This window comes from Lytechinus pictus, chromosome 6, assembly GCF_037042905.1.
Source record: "Lytechinus pictus isolate F3 Inbred chromosome 6, Lp3.0, whole genome shotgun sequence".
Lineage (NCBI taxonomy): Eukaryota > Metazoa > Echinodermata > Echinoidea > Temnopleuroida > Toxopneustidae > Lytechinus > Lytechinus pictus.
The window spans coordinates 13,970,235-13,989,115 of NC_087250.1; the positions used below are offsets into that span (position 1 = coordinate 13,970,235).

Here is an 18,881-nt window from a genome sequence, read left to right on the forward strand (position 1 = left end):
CAGAACTCAGAGTTTCACGCCAGACTTTATGTCAGAGCAGAGTTCATTTCCATCTCGAATATTTATCTTCTGTGGAATTATTTGCCCGCCATCGATGAACTGTTCCACTGACTGACCGAGCCAAAGAGATATCAGCCTTTGTTACACCTGGAGGCTTATTTCAATGCAAAGTCATGCCTTTTGGAATGAAAAATGCACCAGCAACCTTCCAAAGAGTAACAAATCAAGTGATTGCGGGACTTGACAATTGTGTCGTATACATAGACGACATCCTAGTGTACAGTGATACTTGGAATGATCATCTGGATCATTTGAGAGCACTGTTTGACAGGCTGGATAAAGCCAATCTAGAAGGGAATCTGATGAAGAGTGAATTTGCCAAGGCAAAGGTCACATATCTTGGTCATGTGGTTGGTCAAGGGCAAGTGCTACCAAGAGAAGCCAAGATACAAGCTATCTTACACTTCCCAATTCCCACAACTAAGAAAGAATTGCTCAGATTCTTAGGTATGAGTGGCTTCTACAAGAAATTTGTTCCAAATTACAGTACAGTGGTTAGCCCACTGACAAACCTGCTGAAGGCAAAAGTGAAGTATGTTTGGTCTGACGAATGTCAGAGATCATTTGAGAAATTAAAGGCCATTTTGGTGAATGAGCCTGTTTTGGCAGCTCCAAACTTCACAAAGCCGTTCAAAGTAGCTATTGATGCTTGTGATGTTGGAGTAGGAGCAGTATTGCTCCAAGAAGATGAAGAAGGCATCGAAAAACCAGTGTGCTACTTCTCTACGAAACTCAATCGGCTTCAGAAGAAGTGCTCAACTATTGAAAAAGAGGCCCTGAGTCTCGTACTAGCCCTTCAGCAGTTTAAGGTGTATCTAACCAATGGAGAGATTACAGTCTATACAGACCACAATCCTCTTGTGTTTTTGAAGAAATTCAAAACAAAGAACCAAAGACTGTACAGATGGAGCCTAATGCTCCAACCATTCCCTTTGAAAATTGTACACATAAAGGGAAAGAATAATGTAATTGCTGATGCTCTTTCAAGAGTATAAAAAGTGAAATTATCTATGCTTTTGACCAAGTGTGTCATTTGAAGAAAATGTCTTTGATGTCCATTTAAACATGTTTGTTAGTATTATATCTTTGTACACGATAATATAAATGATTTATCAAGATGATTTTGGAAAGTTAAAGGAAAAAATGTAATCTTAAAGAAACCTTTACTACGGTAAAGCTTTCTTTTCCCCGGTGGGGGAGGTGTTATATATAAGAATTGTAAGAGCAATTACATTTATTTATTTAGTTATTTCCTCTTTAAGGATATCCTTAGCCAAGAATGATAAAGAACTAACGTGTTTGTAAAAGCTTTTGTTCTGCAGGCCTCTTTAAAGGCCAAGGAGTTTTATTTTTGAATAGGGAAAAGCAAACAATAGGATTCCAGTGGTAGTGGAAATGAACAATAGGATTAGCTATGTTGTTGATTTCACTGAGGTCATTCAAGAATGTTTTAGAAATGTAGAATGCTCCAGAAAGGAGAATGTTCTAAATAATAGTGAATACTAGAAGTCTCTAGAATAGTTGAAATGTGTATAATATAAACTGCAGTTTCTTCAAGGACTTCATCACATCAGATCAGAACTCAGAGTTTCACGCCAGACTTTATGTCAGAGCAGAGTTTATTTCCACCTGGAATATTTATCTTCTGTGGAATTATTTGCCTGCCATCAATGAACTGTTTGCAGTTATTTTGAGAGGAATTCTCAGTTCTCATCGAGATCATCAACATCATCAACCTGTTCAATGAACTTTTTTCAACCCATGGATTGCTGAAATTGACTGTTAATCATCAACACGTCTTTGCGGACATTTCAACTCGTTACAGTTTCTCTCTTTATTCATCGTGCTTCAACATCCGTTTCATCGTCGCCATCATTGTGAACTTTCATTTATCCAACCAACTTGGATTATTACTTGGATACAGTATCATCACTTCGGAATTTTACCTCTACCACTTCAAGAAATGTACATGTAAGACCAATATATATATATTTATTTATGTTTTATTAGTTTTTGAGTGTTATATTTCCTGTAATAAAAACAAAGAGGAAATCAAATCTAAATTTTAAATTATTTACTTGTTATTTGTTGCAGTATCGTAACAGACCATGTAAAACGAAACCACACAAGAAGTAAACAGGAAGAATTAAAATGTTTTGATTACAAATATGGAATTTCAAATATAGCATGCTATGTAATTCATTATTTGACAGGTACTTACATGATTTGGACTGTCTTCGTGTAACTTGTTCTCGTTTATATGATCTGGCTTTTCGTACTCGACAGGTACTTGGAAGGGTTCTGAATTTTGATTAAAATATTTGAAAAGAAAAAGGATATCAACATTTTGTCCTCAATTCACTGTATAACTTATGAAATGCCTATGATTTTAAAAGTTGTGCGGGACTTGAAAGAAAAGTGAAAAAAAAAAGAAAAGTGGATCACTTTTTGGTTGCAAGGAGCAAGGAACAATGAGTGGGGCCATAATACATGTACCTTCGAGTGCCAGACGTACCTAGCATCATTTCCTCATCCTCGCTGTCATTCTCCTCTTTGATCTCTATTTTTATTTCTTGCTCTTATTATTCATCTGTATCACATTCATAATCTGCAATTCACAATCTGATCATGTAGAATGCCTTTCTGATATCTTCTCCATAAAACTGTCTTGTATCTAACTATTGAGAAGTAAATGAACACCTGAACACCTTTAGGCCTTCCCTCAAGGCTACAAACATTGAAAACTAAATGGCTTTCCTCCCTTAAGTCACCAGTTGATTCACTGCCGTGTATTTCGTCAGCACTGGTGACTTCTTTCCACTCCCATTACCTTGGAAATGTTCTGGTGTTTAGTATATATACATGTGAAAAAAAAAGGACGTCAACAGTTTATTCTCATGGACACAAATTCATTGCACTTCTCAAAAGCAAATGATATTAAAAAGTTGTGCAGGACTTGAAAGGAAAAATATGAGCGTGCCACAATACCCTCCAGTGCTTCCAAAAGAAAGCTTATTCCCAAACGTACCTAACATCATTTCCTCATCCTCACTATCATTTTCCTCTTTGATCTCTATTTTTATTTCTAGCTGACGTTGCATAAACATAGGTGGATTGACCTGTAATCCTGTTTGAAAAAAAAAACACACCATGGGTTAATAATACATCTAAAAAGTTTTTAAACAGAAACATGACATCATGGTAAATTATGTGTCTCTGCAAGTATCCTGCTCTTGGCTAACCTTTCAGCTCTTATTATTCATCTGTATCACATTCATAATCTGCAATTCACAGTCTGATCATGTAGAATGCCTTTCTGATATCTTCTTCATAAAATTGTCTTGTATTGAACTATTGAGAATATATGGTTTTCTCTTGTAACACCTTTACCCTCAGGGCCGCAAACATTGAAAACTGAATTCTGTAGGTCCCCACAAAAGAAAAATAGCAATCTAAACTTAATCATTTTTTGAAAGACGACATTTCATTATTTTGTGTATGGACCCTGTCCTGACTGTAAGCCTACATTTATAAGCAAACAATTCTGAAATCATCATACCATTTTGTAAAAACTTACAATCTCCTCTGATATTTCTTTTAAATTTCCATTTGGGTTGTATACCCATTTCACGATAATTAATCCTAAAACATAAAAAGTAATAATTCTATTATTGCAAGAATGAAAATAGGACCCCAAAATTTTATAACATTGATATTATTGAATAATGAACAGGTTGCTACATAACTTTTTGAAGCACTTGCGCAGTCGGGCAAGTAAATGTTTGAATAGTTGGAAGAATATACTTGCCCAAAAAATCTATATCACTTGCCTGAAAAAATCATTACAAAAAGTTTTACCTCTTCAAAAGAAAGTTTTGTGGTTTTATAAACCATTGACCTTTTTCTCTCTTTTGACATGAACTGATCTACTTTATTATTGCATTTCTTCTTTTTCCAAAGTGATTTTATTAGGGTCAATATAATATCAACCCTAATTTTGTGAGAATTTTGCTTGCCCATTTAGGGCAAATAGTTTTAGTCTTTAATTCAAAACACTTGCCCCGGGCAATCAGGCAAGTGCTTATGTAGCACCCTGATGAACGTCGACTATACCTACCAACTTTGTTCATCATCTCATAGTTTTCTTTGACGTTCTTGATACAAATTCTTTCATAACTGCTGAACTGTGCCCATTCCGTGGCTGTGAAGTAAACCTGGACGTCTAAAAGATACTGATCCATCTCTGACTCTGGCAAAGACATGATGTGATGTAATAATGATGATGCGATGGTGGCTTGCTTGCAAACTGAAGGCACAAATATTTTCCCGTTCCAAGAGGCAAGATTGCGACTGGAAGAAAAATACAAAGTTTTTGTTTAAAGATTACATTTGATCTGCAGCTAAGGCTTCATGGACTGGTCTCACAGTCACTGTCTATCTCAGTATAACTCAATAAATAGACTGAGATTTACTTTTTTTAGATTGTTATTCAGACCTGATGTTGCAATCATAAAATGATGAAAAGTGGCCCATCACTGCCACAAACAACCATAATTAAATTAATAACTACAAGGTCTTACATCAAGCTAGTTAAATATGAATTAACAATATTCTTAAATCTGTCCATGTTGGGAGCTAAAGGGAATGTGTTGGAGGGGAGTGAATTCCAAAGCCGAGACATCCTTCGACTATATGAAGATTGATGAAGAAAAGTATTTGACTCTGGGACAGTGACTCTGTAGGTATCAAACGGACATTGGGGGCCAAGGGGGGAAGAATTCTAGACAACTCAAGGGATGGTTTCAGGAAGAAGTGACAGTAGAAGGTACAGAGAGAAACAACATTTATCCGGTGCTTGAGAGGATAAAGCCCAACTTCGGAAGGGTCTTCAATTCTCAGGAAGCGGAGTGCTTTCCGCTGTAACCTATCAAGAAGTGTGAGTACACTGGTACCAGCTCCAGCCCGGTCAGCCCTTCCACAACTTAAAACTGAAATCATTTTTTGAGCTTTGAAAATTCCTTAGATTTGGTTAAAATTCCTTAAATTTATGTTTTGAGTCAAAGTGACAGCTTTATGAGCCAAAACTTTACAAAAGGGACCCAGATAAGTCGTATGGGGCAGACATTTTAAAAGACCTTTTTACTGTAGAAATATAAAATATAAATTATATATATGTATATATATACATATATATATATACACGTATATATACACACATATATATTCATATTTATTGTCATAAATTTTAACACATTATTCAGAAAATGTTTCCCCCTTCTCCATTCCAGGGTTGGGTTCAATTACATAAAATTACTTTTTTGCAAGTAATTTTAAATTTGTAATTGAAATTTTCAAAGGGAAAGTAATTATAATTAACTTCAATTACTGTCAATACATTCAATTACATTACTTTACTACTTAATTTATTGATTAATTTACTCTGGATTGCATATTTTTCTTTTCCCGTAGCTATAGGTGCATATCTCTTGCATGCAACTGTATTCTTTCCCATGATGTGGAGGAAACAGGAAACAATATTGCGATAAAGAAGTGCACAAATTGACCATTTGAAATATTTGTGAAAATTTGCATAGGTCATAGGTTCCAACAAGAAATCAAACTATGTAAATTTTCATACTAGCAAAGTTGCAATTCTTATAAACTCATACAGTGGCCTCATTTTTTTATGTAAGAATAAACGTAAGATCTTTAGACTACATGTAAGTTGGAAACACCCCCTCAAAAATTCGGGGAGAATGTGGATGAAAATATTTTGTCCTGCCCCCCCCCCCCCTATAGGCGAAAGCTTGAACTGCCCTTGATGAATGAGGTCGCGACTCATAAGTAAAGTTTACATGATGTACATCATGATCTTTATAAATGAAGAAAGCATGCGGATCAACATATTGTTGAGAATGTCAATTGACTTTAGCATTAAACGGAGCGATAGGCAGGATCAATGCTGTCTAAACTAATTAACTTCATCTTGTCAGTTTATCTCTAACTTTTAATAGAATTATGTTGAAATGGGTGGCACTACACACAAAATATTTCATTTATGACTATATAATAATAATAATAATAATAATAATAGATGCTTATATAGCGCATAATATTCTACAGAATCTCTATGCGCTTTACAAAAGAGGTAATTAAGTCTAATACAGGTATACTTAGAATAAAATACTAAATGAAAGATTAACAAAACATTGTAACATACCGCTCCTAAACAAAATTATCTAACATGAGAACAAGTACGTTTTTAAAAAATTTAGAAAGGTGGAAGTACATGTGATGGCCCTCAGATTATTAGGCAGTTTATTCCACAGTACAGGTGCCGCTGACTGAAAGGCACGATCCCCAAACGAACATGTTTTAGACGTTGGTACAGTTAAAAAATTATGGCGAGAAGAGCGGAGATTTCTTTGTGGGACATATTCAGTAATCAGATTATACAGGTACAATGGGGACTTACTAACTAATGTTTTATGACATATTGCTATTATCTTGAAAACAATTCTCTTCTGTACAGGCAACCAATGCAAGTGCGACAACAAGGGCGTAATGGGATCTTTACCTTTAGCACGCATGATAAGTCTGGCTGCGCTGTTTTGCACTATTTGTATCTTTCTTAAATCCTTTTCAGGCAGGCCATATAAAAGTGAATTGCAAAAGTCAATTCTGGAAGAAACAAAAGCGTGAATTAACATTTCAGTGGTCTTTTTACACTTGAAGTAATTCCGAATTTTTGCAATTCTTCTCAATGAACACATTGCAATTTGAGTCATAATCCTAACAGGTTCTTTTAATTGAAGGTGTTGATCCATGTGAACGCCAAGGTTGCGTGCTTTGGTTGTCTCATGTACATCCACCCCATCTATTTCAATACAAGCAGGTGTTAAAGCAGGATTCAACTGAGATGAAAAATGAATCACTTCAGTCTTCTGTGGGTTGATTTTCAAACTATTTCTTCAGCGAGACAAACATTAATCCTGCTTGTAGCATTCTGCAGATCATGTGGTTTGAATGCTAAATACATTTGAGTGTCGTCAGCATATAGCATTGTTTCCAGGCCATGGGACTTGATAATTGCTGATATTGGAGAGCTGTATAGCGTGTAGAACAATGGACCAATTATCGATCCCTGAGGCACCCCGCATAAGTCAGTGATTGGTTTGGAAACAGCTTCCTTCACCTTCACAACATGTGTACGTTGTGAGAGGTAGGATGATATCCACTTCCGTACAGACCCATCGATACCATACAAATGTTTCAAGCGATTTATCAAAATGTCATGGTTAATCAGATCAAATGCAGCACTAAAATCTAAGAGGACCTGCAGAACTTCATTTCTATCATCGAGAAAGACCAATATGTCATTCTGTACCCCGAGCAGAGCAGTTTCAACACTGTTGTGTGGCTTATAAGCTGCCTGAAAGTGGTTGTGCAGATCGTTTTCGAACAGGTATTCCTGGAGTTGTTTGACAACAGCTTTCTCAATTAATTTTCCCATGAAGCAAAGATTAGAAATTGGACGATAGTTAGACAGATCATCGGCCGAAACATTGGATTTCTTGATGAGTGGTGTCACGACTGCTCTTTTTAACTAAGAAGGAAAGACTCCGGTTTCAAGACTAGTGTTAATAATCTTCTTCATCAATGGTAGTAATACTAGGGCACACTTCTTGGTAATAGTAGTAGGCATGGGATCTAGAGGGGAGGTTGCAGATGATGACGACTTAATCAGTTTCAGAACATCAGCTTCATTGAGTTTCTAATTTAGACAGTGAAGAATGGCATGTTTCATTGTGCTCAATAGAGCCATGATCACCTGACTGTGCCTTATCCACTTCAAGCAACAGATTAGAGATCTTCTGATGGAAATAGTCAGCAAATTCATTTGCTAATGATTCTGCACAAGTATGGGGTGGCAGAACGTTTGGTTTTACGGTAGCTAGCTTCTCCACAGTCTGAAATAATTTACGTGAATCGCAAGAGTCTATCTTATCATGGAAGTATGATGATTTCACGACTGCTAATTTATCGTAGTAACGTTTACTCCCAGTCCTGTAAATCTGTCGATCAATCTCAGTTTTAGACTTCAGCATTCGCCGCTCACAGTGACGTCGCTCCTGCTTTGCAACCCGAAGAGAATCATTGTAGTAGGGAGCGTTTGGGCGAAGAATGACATGTCTATCTTTCACTGGTGCATGTTGATTCAATACATCCTCCAGAGACATGTTATACAGGTCAACTAACAAATCGATACCATCTGGATCGTTCCCCTCAAGCCTCTTTGACAGATCCCGCTGGAGTAGATTGAAGTTGATATTTTTCATGTTGCGTGAGAGAAGATGTTCCTAACCTCTTGAGGCCGACCTAGGCGAAGATTACATGTAACCGCTGCATGATCTGAAGGCAGATGACTGTGTTTCTCTAGACCTGAGATGATATGATCACCTGCATCAGATATAACAAGGTCTAATGTATGGCCGGACAAATGGGTTGGGAAAGACACATGGTTCTGGAGGTTGAAAATGCCTAAGACATCTTTAAACGCCAAACTTCCATATGGAAATTCAAGTCTCCTACCAAAAGTATCTTTTGTGAAGTTACTTGTAGACTTTCAAGTAAGGAAGTAAACTCATCTAGGAAAACGGCTGGTCTGCTTCCCGTCCTCTTCCGGCTGTATGGAGGGCGGTATATGACCAGTAGGCGAATGACATGAGATGGCGAGTTAGGGGACATAATACAAATGTCCATGTATTTAAAGGAATTCAATTATTCATATAGAAAGTAATTGAAATTGTAACTGACAAAAGTAATTGGTATAATGGAAATTGTAGTTGAAAAAATGTAATTTAGCTGAAAAGTAATAGAACATTTCTTCAATTATGTAATTGTAAAAAAAGTAATTAAGCCCAACCCTGCCCCTATCAGTATTCCTTATCTTCCATATTCTTTTTTTTTTGGAGGGGGGTCCGGGTTCCACCCGCTAATCTGTAGGACCACTGGTCATAATACCCGCTAGTCATAATAGTTGTAAGGGCCGCTATTCATAAGGGTATAAGTTCATAGACGTCACTAGTCATAATCAACAATGAGGGTCGTCATTTATAATCAAAGATGAGGGTCACTAGTCATGATCAAGGAAGAGGGTCGCTAGTCATAAGGGGGAAAGGGGTTTGTTGATCATAAGGTTCGCCAGTCATAATAGTGGATGAGGCCATGGCGTAATTTTCTTCGGCAAGAAATTTATCCGCATTGTGCTGTCCTCGAACCAGGTGAGGTGAATGGGTACCCGGTAGGATTTATTCCTTGAACGCTTTAGCGCCTATTAATATGGCGGCTCAGCTACAGCCGGGGTAATAATAAGATACCAAGTAACCAAGTGCAGTTGAGTATAAGGCACATAGTAACTGCGCTATATAAATGGACGTATCATTATTACTATGAGGGTCGCCAGTCATAATAGTAAAAGAGGTTCGCCAGACATAATAGTAGAAGAGGGTCGCCATTCATAATAGTAAGAGGTTTGCCAGTCATATAGATGAGGGTCGCCAGTCATAATAGTAAAAGAGGTTCGCCAGTCATAATAGTAGATAAGGGTCGCCAGTCATGATAGTAAGATGTTCGCCAGTCATGATAGTAGATGAGGATCGGCAGTCATGATAGTATGATGTTCGCCAGTCATGATAGTAGATGAGGATCGGCAGTTTAGTAAAAAAGGTTCGCCAGTCATAATAGTAGATGAGGGTCGCCAGTTTAGTAAAAAGAGGTTCGCTAGTCATAATAGTAGATGAGGGTCGCCAGTCATTATAGTAGAGGAGGGTTGCCAGTCATAATAGTAGATGAGGGTCGCTAGTCATAATAAAGGGGTTTGCAAGTCATTTTGGTAGATGATGGTCGCTAGCCCGAGGGGGGGGGGGTGGGGCACGCACATATATTAGTGTGGGACGTGCTGCTTTGATGACCCCCCTTTTCAGACCTAATTTTCAGTCCTCTAGATACTCCAATGTCAGAAGTGCTGTTCAGAAGCAGCCCCATCCCGCTCGCAAGACCGCAGTTACGAAACATCTCAGTTCCTTAGCCCTGCCAAAGTTTCTGCTTTCTGCTTAGAAAGGCAATTTAGATTTGATTGGACGCATTCCTCTTCCCCGAGACTCTGATGACCTCACATATCTGGGTGTTTAGTTTCATCAATCATCCAATTCGATGACCATTCACTGATTTTGTCAAGGTCATCTTGGACAGTTGGAGCTGCTGTATTTACCACGTTACTAGTACTACAGAAGGAATAAATTCATCCTCAGCTTCATCAATTATTATAACGTTAAAAACATGAGATCACTGCTGATAGATATCATTCATTGACATTGGCTTTTCGGCACTAATGCAGTTTCGCACCGGCTGATTACCACTATACCTCACAACCAGTTATTGTACACAAATGTCACAGCATATCTCTCAGTCGCATTTCAAGTCAATATACCCAGAGATGCCAACCTCCAAAAAGCAAAAACAGTATTCTTAGAGGAAAAAAACGGTATTTTGATTTAAAAAAAAGTATTTTGTAAAATATAACGAAGCGAAGCGGGGGCAATTTTCTGGAACCAGGGGCAATTTAAAAAAAGAATGTAACGGTGAACCACACTGTAAATTTGTTTATAGTAAGCACAGCTCCTGCAATTTTTTAATTAGTACATGAATAGCATGCTAAGTAATGAATGAATGAATGAATGAATGAATCTTTATTTCGTTTCAATTCCGATATCAAACAACAATAATAACAACAGTAAATTATTGGGATACAACTAAATAGCAAAGAACAAAAGTAAATAATTACAGGATAATTACAGGATAATATACATAATACATGCACTACTTTTTATGAAACATTAGTAACACCCATGAGAAGAGATGGAAATGAAACGTGGTGACCTACTAAGAAGCTTAGCTTGTGGGCCATAGGCCACCAGAATGTTAAAAACTTACATTAGCAATCATTTTAAAACATCATAGAACAAGCAAACAAAAAATTGGAGTAAATAACCAAAGTACAGATATACATATTTACAAAAGATACACTAAAAAGTAACAAAAAGGTGAAATGCAGAATGCAAGCATTCTATTAGACCTAAAGTATAAGAATCTGAAATTCGAAAAGAAGAAAGAAAAGAGGAAAAAATAAAGAAAATAGGCAGAGCTCTATTTTTGCATAGATAATTGTGGGAAGAATACAATTTATAAAGTTAGACGAGATATAACAAGCAGGCATTTGTTTACTGATCTAAGCATTTCTTCAGTAAATCGGTCTTTAACTTGTTTCTAAAAACACTAAGGCTAACTGATTAATAGGCTTATTCAAACATTTAAGAAATCAGATTTAAATGTTTAAGAGTGTTTTGACACCCTCACTCCACATCCCCTTTACCACACACACATGGGCTTATTTATTTTTCATCTTTAATTAACCACGAACAATTAACCCCCCCCAAAAAAAAATCTAAATAAATAAAGATCGTACTATTGACAGAGCTCATTGCGTTACTCTCTTACATCGTTTATGATGATATACATTTTATTTTCAACCTCGTGGTGATAGCGGACGCCGCCGTGAACTTTTAAAGATCGTGCTACTGACGGAGCTCATTGCGTTACTCTCTTACATCGTTTATAATGATATACACTTCTTTTTAACCTCGTGGTGATAGCGGACGCCGGTGTGAACTTTTAAAGATCGTACTACTGACGGAGCTCATTGCGTTACAATCTTACATCATTTATGATGATATACATCTTTTCAACATCAATTTATTTGTCTTTGCAACTTCGTCGGGAGATGCTTCTTTTATATTTCTTCTTAGATATCAAAAGTTCATTTCTCAAGATAGTAATAAATTGATTTGAAAATGCTAGCTCCCCAAAACATTTTAATAACATATTCCGAATCATTGTGCGTGCTTGCGACTTCTACTACATTTTAATTACACTTGCGACTTTACTATGATGCGTCGTACGAGATCAAGAGATCATTCCAATAATTCTAAATCGCCAGCACCTAAAAATACTTATAAATGATGTCCCGCCGACCGTTCATTAACCTGTGATCTATGGGAATTATTTTTATTTTATTTTCCTTTGCGCCTTTGCTCGGAAGATGCGTCTTTCGTTTATCTTTCTAATAAAAATCACTCGGTTTATTTTAAGCAATAACACCTCAAAACCCCTTTAAAGGTAAATGCTAGTTTTGGTAACGATTTCAAAATGAGTTCGTACAGAATCCAATGAAATGACCACCAAAGTGTCTGTTTGTATAAATAAAACGTATGTGCCAAAGGATTTTGGAAGAAATTGCGTAATTGCTGAGAAATCAGCAAATAAGCTCAGGACTCGGGTAGAGCGTCGGGCCCGACATTCAAAGCAATAATTATACACTGTCCCACGTGCGCTTATCTGTGTTGGGGATCTTCAGTCTGAACATTTTTCAGCGTAGATTTCAAGATTTCACAAAGTTCAGTTTATGTAACTGTACCAGATCTAGATCCTCGATGATATACTGACAATTAAGCCTTGTTTTACAGACTTTCTCATGAAATTAGTGTTTACTGCAACTACTGGAATTTCTCTTTAAAACATGTTCCAAACGATCGCGCATGTTGGCGACTTCCATTTCAATGCATTTGTCTGTCAGGAAGATGCGCGTGACCGCGAACAAAATTTTGATGTATTCCTTTGTTTTTAAATTTAAACATCGCCGATCGATTTCAGCTCAACTGCCGATCCAAATTTCGATCTGATTTTGCAACATTAAATTTATTCATGATATGATATTATAAGAAAAAATCACGCAAGTTTGTTCTTAATCTTACATCATTAATCAAGGATATCTTTACCCGTCCGGCGCGGCGCGCATCCGGAATCATGATGTAATTTGTCACGCACAAAATTAATTGTTTTTTGTATGGGTATGGAGCCATGGCAAGGTACGCCACTGATAATTCAAATCTTCATCCAAATCTGTTGAAACTTACCTCAACATAAAGAAAATGTGTCACCCATTACGATGATGCATTGATTAAGACATATGATGAAGAATAACTCAAGTTATGATTTTTTAAAGAAATGATTTTTAAGTATTATCCATTCCGAACGAATTGTCGACCATCGAGTATCAATCACCACCGCGCATGCGCATTCGGGGATTGCCAATTCGGGGCGGAGATTTTACATCGCGCATAAACGCTTCTCGCGGCATGGTGACGAAGCGTAAGTGCGCATCATTTGTGAATGAGATTGGTCATTTTCGCGGCGCTCATAAATATGCATGTGCGTTCATGATACGCAAATATCAGAGTATTTTGTTGTTTTGCAAGGCACAGTGTGCAAGACGATTGATTTGAGACTTGAAGTTAATTTCACATGTTTTAACTAGATTATCTGAATTACAGTGCACAATTACGACATGGAAGACCATTGGGATGGATTTCAAATATAATATGTAAGTGAGTTGATAACATTTGGTTTTGCATCTTTCTTTTTTCAAGTTGTTTTGAGATCGAGAATTTTTTCTTTCATTTTAATCATCATTTCTTGTTTCTTGTCTGTCCACCGCAATTTTTTGTAGTCCTATGTTAAATGTTCCCCTTCAGTACACTGATGCCTGAAAGTATGAATTCGAAAAATGCACCCCCCCCCCGCGTTCATCCTTTCTCTCGATCCCTAACAATAACATTAAAAAGGATAATAACATAAGCTGATACTAGATAGTGTTTTGACAAGTTAATTATTAAAGTCGTTTTTTTTTTTTTTTTGGAGAGGCGGGGTGGGGGGGGGGGGTGATGTAATTCCCATTTCCCCCCCCCCTCATTTTTTGTTTTAATTCGTGACTTGATATCCTTGCCTTTACGTGATTTCCTATGCATGCTCAATCCTTGAAACTTTACATAATTTTAAAATATTTTTACAGATCCATAGTACACCATACAGAACTTTTTTTAAAGGAGCTAGTCTCAAGTTTGTCTCTCTGTTTTGTTTCCTTTTCTGTGAGTTCCTTTCTTCTCATTTTGTTCCTCTCCTGTACTAACTTTACAACCATTTGCTTTTGTTTTTGCTCCTCTAGCCTCACTTTTTCCCAATTTCATTGCATTCATTATTTTGTTTTCTCTTTCATCTACAGGAAATTTTTGTAGCCAGGAGGCTGTATCATTTGATGAAAACATCAGTTTGGATTCGACCTTACCACAGAAATGTTAGGGGCCCTATGAAGCATTGCATCCGCTCTGCCAAACTGCCTCTCACCCGAGATATTTGTAGAACTACACGATGCACTTTCTGCAGCAAGATCCAGCTAAAGTTGTGATGAACTAGCATATAATAGATTTCTTATATTCATAACATTCATCATTCCAGTTCTTAATTGATATTTCAAAAGTTTAATAAATCACTTTAAATGCATTTAATATATTTCTTATATTCATATCATTCATCATTCCAGTTCTTAATTGATATTTCAAAAGTTTAATAAATCACTTTACATGCATCATATTGAGCTGTACACTGAATCTTGCCTCATAAGATCATTTGGCTTCAGCTCTACATAATACCCCCCCCCCCCAGCAATAAAAAATGAAAATCTAATAAAACAATAGAGCTGCAGGCAGTAGCGTACCTAGGATTTTCCACGGGGGGGGGGGGGGCAAAATCGTCCGCCCAAAAATTTGACAAGCAAAAAAGTCTTCAACCACAAATAAAGGATTTCGTACCAGAAAAAAAAATTACAAGCCAAAAAAAAAAAAAGGTCCTCAACAGGTTATTAAGTACATTTCGCAACAGAAAAAAAATTACAAGCAAAAAAAAAGGTCTTAAACTTCAAAGGAGGGGGCCACCGGTGGCTCATCAGGGGGGGGGGGGCAGGGATACGTCCCTTGCATGGGTTGTGACTCGTCGGGGGGGCAGTCTGCCCCCCCCCCCCATAGGTACGCTAGTGGCTGCAGGTCCACCCACCCATCTGTATCAACCATTACCTCCAATGAGAATACCTCATTTTAAATTTTATTGAGCAACTTCATTAATACTGATAAAATATCCAATTTATATTTTTATGTGGAGTTAATTAATGTAACCAATGCCAACAAGGAAAAAAAATAAAATGAATACTTTCATGTGTCAGTGTGGATTTGTCATTTCTTTTTTAAATTTATTTTAATATTCAGATCTGTATGTGTATCCTTTTTTAACACTATGTTCCTTCTCTTCTCTACTGCATGTACCAAATTGTTTGTTTTTTTGCTCATACTTCTTAAATAAATCATGAAAAAATTACATAAAGTCTAAATAAAAATATTTAAACAGACATACAAGAAAAAAAGTGTTAGTTTGGGGTGATAGAAAATGTTAGAAGACAGTTGGGGGGGGGGTGAGATAAATCAATTGTTTCTTTCTTGTCAATTTAAAAGCTGCAATTCACATTTGTGAATAATTAAGTAGTTGGTAGAACAATTCCTGCTTAAAGTTGCAGTCTGAATGGAATGCAGGATCGCCAAGAACAAAGCCCAGAGGCAGAGGTGGGGTTGGTTTTTTTAAGGCGGCATTTCCATCACGCTTTCTTGGAACCACAGATATTCGACGGCTCATGCAGCCCAAGTCTGTTCATTGTTGGGCCCCTCGACTTCAGATCAGTAAGTATTGCCATGCTCAAATGGAGGTAAGAAATTAATCTGAATGAAAATAAAAATATGAAAACAAAAGAAAATTAAAATGATAATGAATTAAATTAGATCTAGGCCATTCATTTTTAAAATAATAAAAAATTTAAGTTTGATTAGGCCAAAAGAAATCATGTTACATGAATTTTCAACAGAATATAATCATCAAATAATAAATCAAGACTAAAGTAAATTACCTTAAGTAAAGGCTAAAATTAGGTTCGAGAAGATTCAGAAAGTTGTTGCGTCATTTGCCATTTTTTTTTCAATATTTTATTCAATCAAAATGAATGTGTGTCAGTGTGGGATGTATTTCTGATTTCTACATTTGTGTCTGGTTTTCAATTCCTAATTTATAAAAAAGAAAAAGTTTTTTTTAATCAAAGAAATACCAGACATATCACGGTAGACGGTCTGCTACACAAATTCCAATGCGCAGGACTACACACCGCGGGCAACCAAAAACCCTAGCAGCCGCCATAAATAAGCCCGCGAAACGCGTCGCCAAACTTAAAAAAAAATCCCACGAAACAAATAGCAAGGGCGTTTAACATTCGTCCGTGGCAAATGGTGGCAAGAAATGCTGCCATGAATGAGGTAAGAAATGAAAGCTTACGACTTCAATTTTCGAGTAGCATATATGTATTTTTAGCGTAATATGTCTGATAATTCCATGAAAATAACATATAATGATGATTTGATGCATACACTGTACTTACAGACTGTTTTAGTGCAATTTTTGTTCCGATCTCGATCCTCCGTCGCAAAAGCTTACCGTGCAGTATAGCTGAATGCATTGGGAAGATGATGTCATCGTTTTCATTCCCATTGATATATGTTTACCATCCTAGACAGGAGACTCAAGTAGGGCTTGCCGTTATTGCTCGCACCGGCTCCCGAAGCAGCTTGTCGCCATTTTCGTACGCGAAAATGATGACGCGAAAATCGCGCCCTCTCGCGCTAGAGTAGCGTACCTATGGTGCCCATGCTGCCTGCTGGTATGTGGCAAGTGCGATGCAATTGAACTTAGTTAAGTTAGAAAATGGTTGGTAAATATAAAATATCATAATAATTTTCATAATATTTGGAATAGCAAGTGCAATTTTTCTTAATTTATTTGTATTTCCTCTAGTTTTTTTTTTAATCACTGAAATAAAGGTGTCCGGCAATAGGATACACTGCCATACCTGCATCATGGACTCGCCGGTAAACGCGGTAGCCGCAGCGCGTAGCGGCCTAGCCTGCCCGCTCCGATCCCCGGGCCCGCTCTGGCTCTGCCGACAATTGGCCAGTTGGCTGGCAGGCTGGAGGAGGCGGAGCACGGACCACGCTTACCTCTGACTCTGAGGCTCTGCATCTGGATGAATATTGCAGGTCTGCAGTTTCATTTACTCACCAGAATTATCGCAGTGCTAATAAAATCGACATTATCCTCCTGGTTTTCTTTAAGTCACCAGTCCATTCACTGCTGTTTATTTCGTCAGCTAGCGCTGGACTCGGCCTCGGTCCCGTCCAGACGCAGTACTTTTTTAATTCAAGTTTGTATTGTTAGTAATACGGTAATGGATTATGGAAAGCTATTTGTGCCTTCAGTTTCAGCCACAAAAATTATATAGGTGCCACGGGCCTAATTACAGGGGCTAAAGATATTCGTTCGACCCAACCCATCCGAATTTTTGTCAATTTGATATTGCTGATTGACAAAAATGTATGAATATGATTCAAAATCTAACATTGATTCTAGAAATAGTAACTACTGAACTCCTTCGCCCAGATTGGGAAGATAACAATAAGTGACTTGGAACTATTTTTCGACTGGCGGAATATATAATTATATGAGGCGCCGATTGTACCAATATTATATAGAACAATTATTTGTTATAAATTATAATCATTATTTATTAAATAATAACTATTATTTATATATAATTTACATTTTATTTGTGAATAATTATTATTTTATAAAATAACATTTCTAATTATTTATTTATAATTCCAAGTAATACTTCATTATTTATAAATAATGATTATTTGTTTTTCATTATTTATAAATAATGATTATTTGTTTTTCATTATTTATAAATAATGATTAGCCCTATGTGATTTTCATTATTTATAAATAATGATTATTTGTTTTTTATTATTTAAAAATAATGATTTTCGTTTTTCATTATTTATAAATAAAGACACTACATACTTCATTATTTATAAATAATTGCAATTCGTTTTTCCATTATTTATAAATAAGTTTTCTATTATTTCTAAATAATAATCATTTATTAACAATGCCAGTGCACATTTCTTTATTTATAAATAATTTGTTGAGTTTCCCATTATTTATAAATAATGATTATTTGTTAAATAATGAAAACGCCCTCCACCCCCTTTATTTCTCCTGGATGGTATTAAAAATTAAATTAAAAACTTCAATGCCTCGTGACTTATTGTTGATGCATAGAGCTATTAGCTCCATGGTTGATGGGTCTTTCTTTTCCATTGAATGATTATTAAGAACTTGACTGATTATGGTGATTTATGAAATAATTTACTGAAAAATCTGAATGTTTGATTGATGATTTATTGAAAAAGGTGAATATTTGATTGATCACATTGAGTTGATTTACTAACAAATTGTTGATTGAATGATTGATTAGTGAACGTTGATGACCTAATTTTCAGAATTTATTATCAAATTGACAGTCCACTCTGGACTTAATACGTGCATGTAATAGCAGTCAGTCTCAATCTCAACAGGAGGGGGGGGGGGGAGGGAGGGACGGACCTGAAGGAGGGAGGCTAAATGTTCTGTTGACCCTTTCCCGTCAGCTTACGTATTCACCAACTGAAGTCCTATCTTACCCCTATTCTCCTGACTCCAATGAACACACTGCTGAGATCCACATTGTTAAGTTAAAATGCTGCACTAAATATTGCAATTCACGCTCACTAATGGATGAAATTTCCGTATAATTCATGAAATTTGCTCCAACAATTTAAATCGATCATGAATGACCATTAATTTAATTTAAATTAATTTAAGTTCCGAGGGACTCGCCTCTCAAAAACTGACAGAAATCGAAAGGCTAATTCCTGCCCACCCTAATTTTCATACCC

General features: G+C 36.5%; 1 protein-coding gene across 2 annotated transcripts in view; it reads right to left on the bottom strand.

The window, feature by feature from the left end:
- The window catches only part of LOC129263773 (zinc finger protein 208-like), a 31,973-nt gene extending 18,713 nt beyond the window's left edge, over positions 1–13,260 (bottom strand). The window contains exons 1-4 of one of the 2 annotated variants that reach the window (XM_064100964.1): positions 13,095–13,252; positions 4,178–4,410; positions 3,089–3,187; positions 2,282–2,361 (exon numbers count right to left, since the gene is read on the bottom strand). In XM_064100964.1, the coding sequence (XP_063957034.1) occupies positions 2,282–2,361; positions 3,089–3,187; positions 4,178–4,410; positions 13,095–13,102 (420 nt within the window). In that variant the 5' untranslated portion in view covers positions 13,103–13,252. Of the gene's footprint in view, positions 1–2,281; positions 2,362–3,088; positions 3,188–4,177; positions 4,411–13,094 lie in introns of both variants that reach the window. The other variant, XM_064100963.1, reaches the window with a different exon arrangement.
- Between the last annotated feature and the right edge of the window lie 5,621 nt (positions 13,261–18,881).